This window comes from Ixodes scapularis, unplaced genomic scaffold (genome assembly GCF_016920785.2).
Source record: "Ixodes scapularis isolate PalLabHiFi unplaced genomic scaffold, ASM1692078v2 PGA_scaffold6__148_contigs__length_123643588, whole genome shotgun sequence".
Lineage (NCBI taxonomy): Eukaryota > Metazoa > Arthropoda > Arachnida > Ixodida > Ixodidae > Ixodes > Ixodes scapularis.
The window spans coordinates 94,941,573-94,943,720 of record NW_024609881.1 but is presented as its reverse complement, the minus strand read 5'-3'; the positions used below and the strand labels follow the sequence as shown (position 1 = coordinate 94,943,720).

At 45.3% G+C, this 2,148-nt stretch overlaps 1 protein-coding gene across 1 annotated transcript; it reads right to left on the bottom strand.

The window, feature by feature from the left end:
- Positions 1-745: 745 nt before the first annotated feature.
- Positions 746-1,324, bottom strand: LOC8053335 (mpv17-like protein). The gene has a single exon (XM_029977446.2). The coding sequence runs from the start codon at positions 1,322-1,324 to the stop codon at positions 746-748; it is 579 nt and encodes a 192-aa protein (XP_029833306.2).
- Between the last annotated feature and the right edge of the window lie 824 nt (positions 1,325-2,148).

Genomic DNA, 2,148 nt, shown 5'->3' with positions numbered 1-2,148 from the left:
GACGAAGGGCACTCTCAAAAGAAGGTTTACTGAAACAGACATACACTATTAAAACCATCTTTCTGGCTATTCGTTTAGAAAATAAAACTATCTGTCAGGTGCAATGACGGGGCACTAACGCATTTGCTTTCTTCTCGCTTTCTGATAAGAATGCATGGCAATTTTCTCAGGCAATTTTATCTGCTATCTCCCGAGAATCGATATGTGTGATAATTTTGGGCCACATGAGCACCTATACCAGTGAACTGCCAGGTTCCTCGGCGGGGCTACTTCTACTGACCATGCATGTTATCCTGCTGCCTTTCATGACCATGCATGTTTTCTTTTTTTGCTCGTTATATTCTTATCAGTGGCCCGTGGAATGTTTTGGCGGATCGCCAAAAATGGCCCGCACGTTATGGAGCGCGGTCAAAGGCGCGAAACCGCGTAGCGTCCCCCTAACAGCTATCGTTGTAAAAGAAAATAAAACCTACGTTTAGACTTTTTAGGCAGCCCCGGTTTATATGAACGCACCTCCCCCCGACTTTGATCACGTTTCGGAAATGGCAGAGATTTGTTTTTGTAGTTATGGCCATTTTTGATTCCGCCAACGGTAGTCAAGCACTGCGGCAAGAAGTTTAAATTTGAAAGGTGACACGGCACATATCCGAGCTTTACTGCATTTTCAGCAATTAAAATGACTTAGTGACGGAAGCGCGTACCGCCTTTCACCCGAGTGTAGGTAGTCACATTTAACGGATGTTCCTTAGTCTGATTCAAACGAGTCTTTCTGAACCTGACCGATTGGGGGTTCGTCCTCAACCTGGTTGGTTTTCCGGGAGAGGTATATGTTCCAGAAGAACCCGAGGACAACCCCGAACATAGGACGATAGACGACGGGCACGAACTCGAAGTTGACGAACTGCGCCACAGGATACACCATGTACCTCGATATCATCAGAGCAACGTATTTGGTCCTTATGCTCTTCATGATGTCCATCCAGCACTCTCCCTTGAGAAGGCCGTAGAAGACCAGTAGGCCTAGCGTAAACAGCGGAGAGAACATGAGCTGGCCGGCGAGGACCTTGATGACAACGGCCGCCACCCCATCCTTGACGACGAGTCGTTCCACAAGACCGAACCAAGCCACACCGAGAGGGCCGCTGTAGAACAATCCGATGATAAAGAAGTTGACAGCCTGCCTCGCGTCGAAGGTTGTCTTCTGCTGGAAAAAGGTCTGGGAGATGATGTCACCGGCTAGTAGCATGGTAGCGATGGTCAGAACTTGTGTTATGGCTGGCTGTGTATTCAGCTCTCCCTGGTACAGGCGTATTAGGTGCTCCATGTCGGAGCGTCGGCACCCTTCTGGTATGGGTGAGCCGGAGCAGGTGTTTTCTTGCGTCAACAACAGCAGTGGTATATTCATGAAGAGCGCACCTGGCACGACTGAGTACAGTTCTGTTTTTAAACATATTGCGACGCGCAATTCCGAGAGTGCTGTACACTTTCATAGCATAGTAACTTAGCATAGCAAATAAGTAAAATCAGGTAAATATATTTTTTAAGCAAACGGGCTACACCTTTGTTGTTTTAGCTCAATGAGACTCGCAGCTCTAATCGTCGCCAGCCCGCAGTTATCAGTAACTCTAAGAACCCCCCCCCCCCCTACCCTTACGATTTTTTCTAAGAAATGAATTTAATTTTTTTTTTGGTTAGACGGGGGGGGGGGAGGTGATGAGATAGCTATAAAAAATGTGTACCTTTTGAAACGTACTAAGCTTAAAAAAAATGCCAGAAGGTGGCCTAAATAGCCGCGTTTACATGCTAACAGTTTTTCTAAAAGGGATTGTTTTGTCGCGCGTTGATCATTACGATACATATGCCCCTCAAGCCAGTACATTTTTTTTAGAATTCTTTCTATCTCGTTTGGTAGTTAGATCGTAATAACCATGAGACATGTTTCAAGTGTGCCAAAATGTGCTATTATACACGATTTGAAAAAGCCCACAAGGTTTGTTTTTTTTTTAATTCTTATTACTTTGTAACACACATACAAAACAAAACACGCAACGACGTACATAAACCCGATAACGAAAACGACAGCGACTTGTTTGTCGTTCGCCGATGTTTTCCGTCGGTAAGATGTCTGACAGATTGTGGCTAATATAT

Bases quoted from the DNA above. Each gene is read 5' to 3' on its own strand.
- LOC8053335 (XM_029977446.2), bottom strand. From the start codon at position 1,324: ATGGAGCACCTAATACGCCTGTACCAGGGAGAGCTGAATACACAGCCA.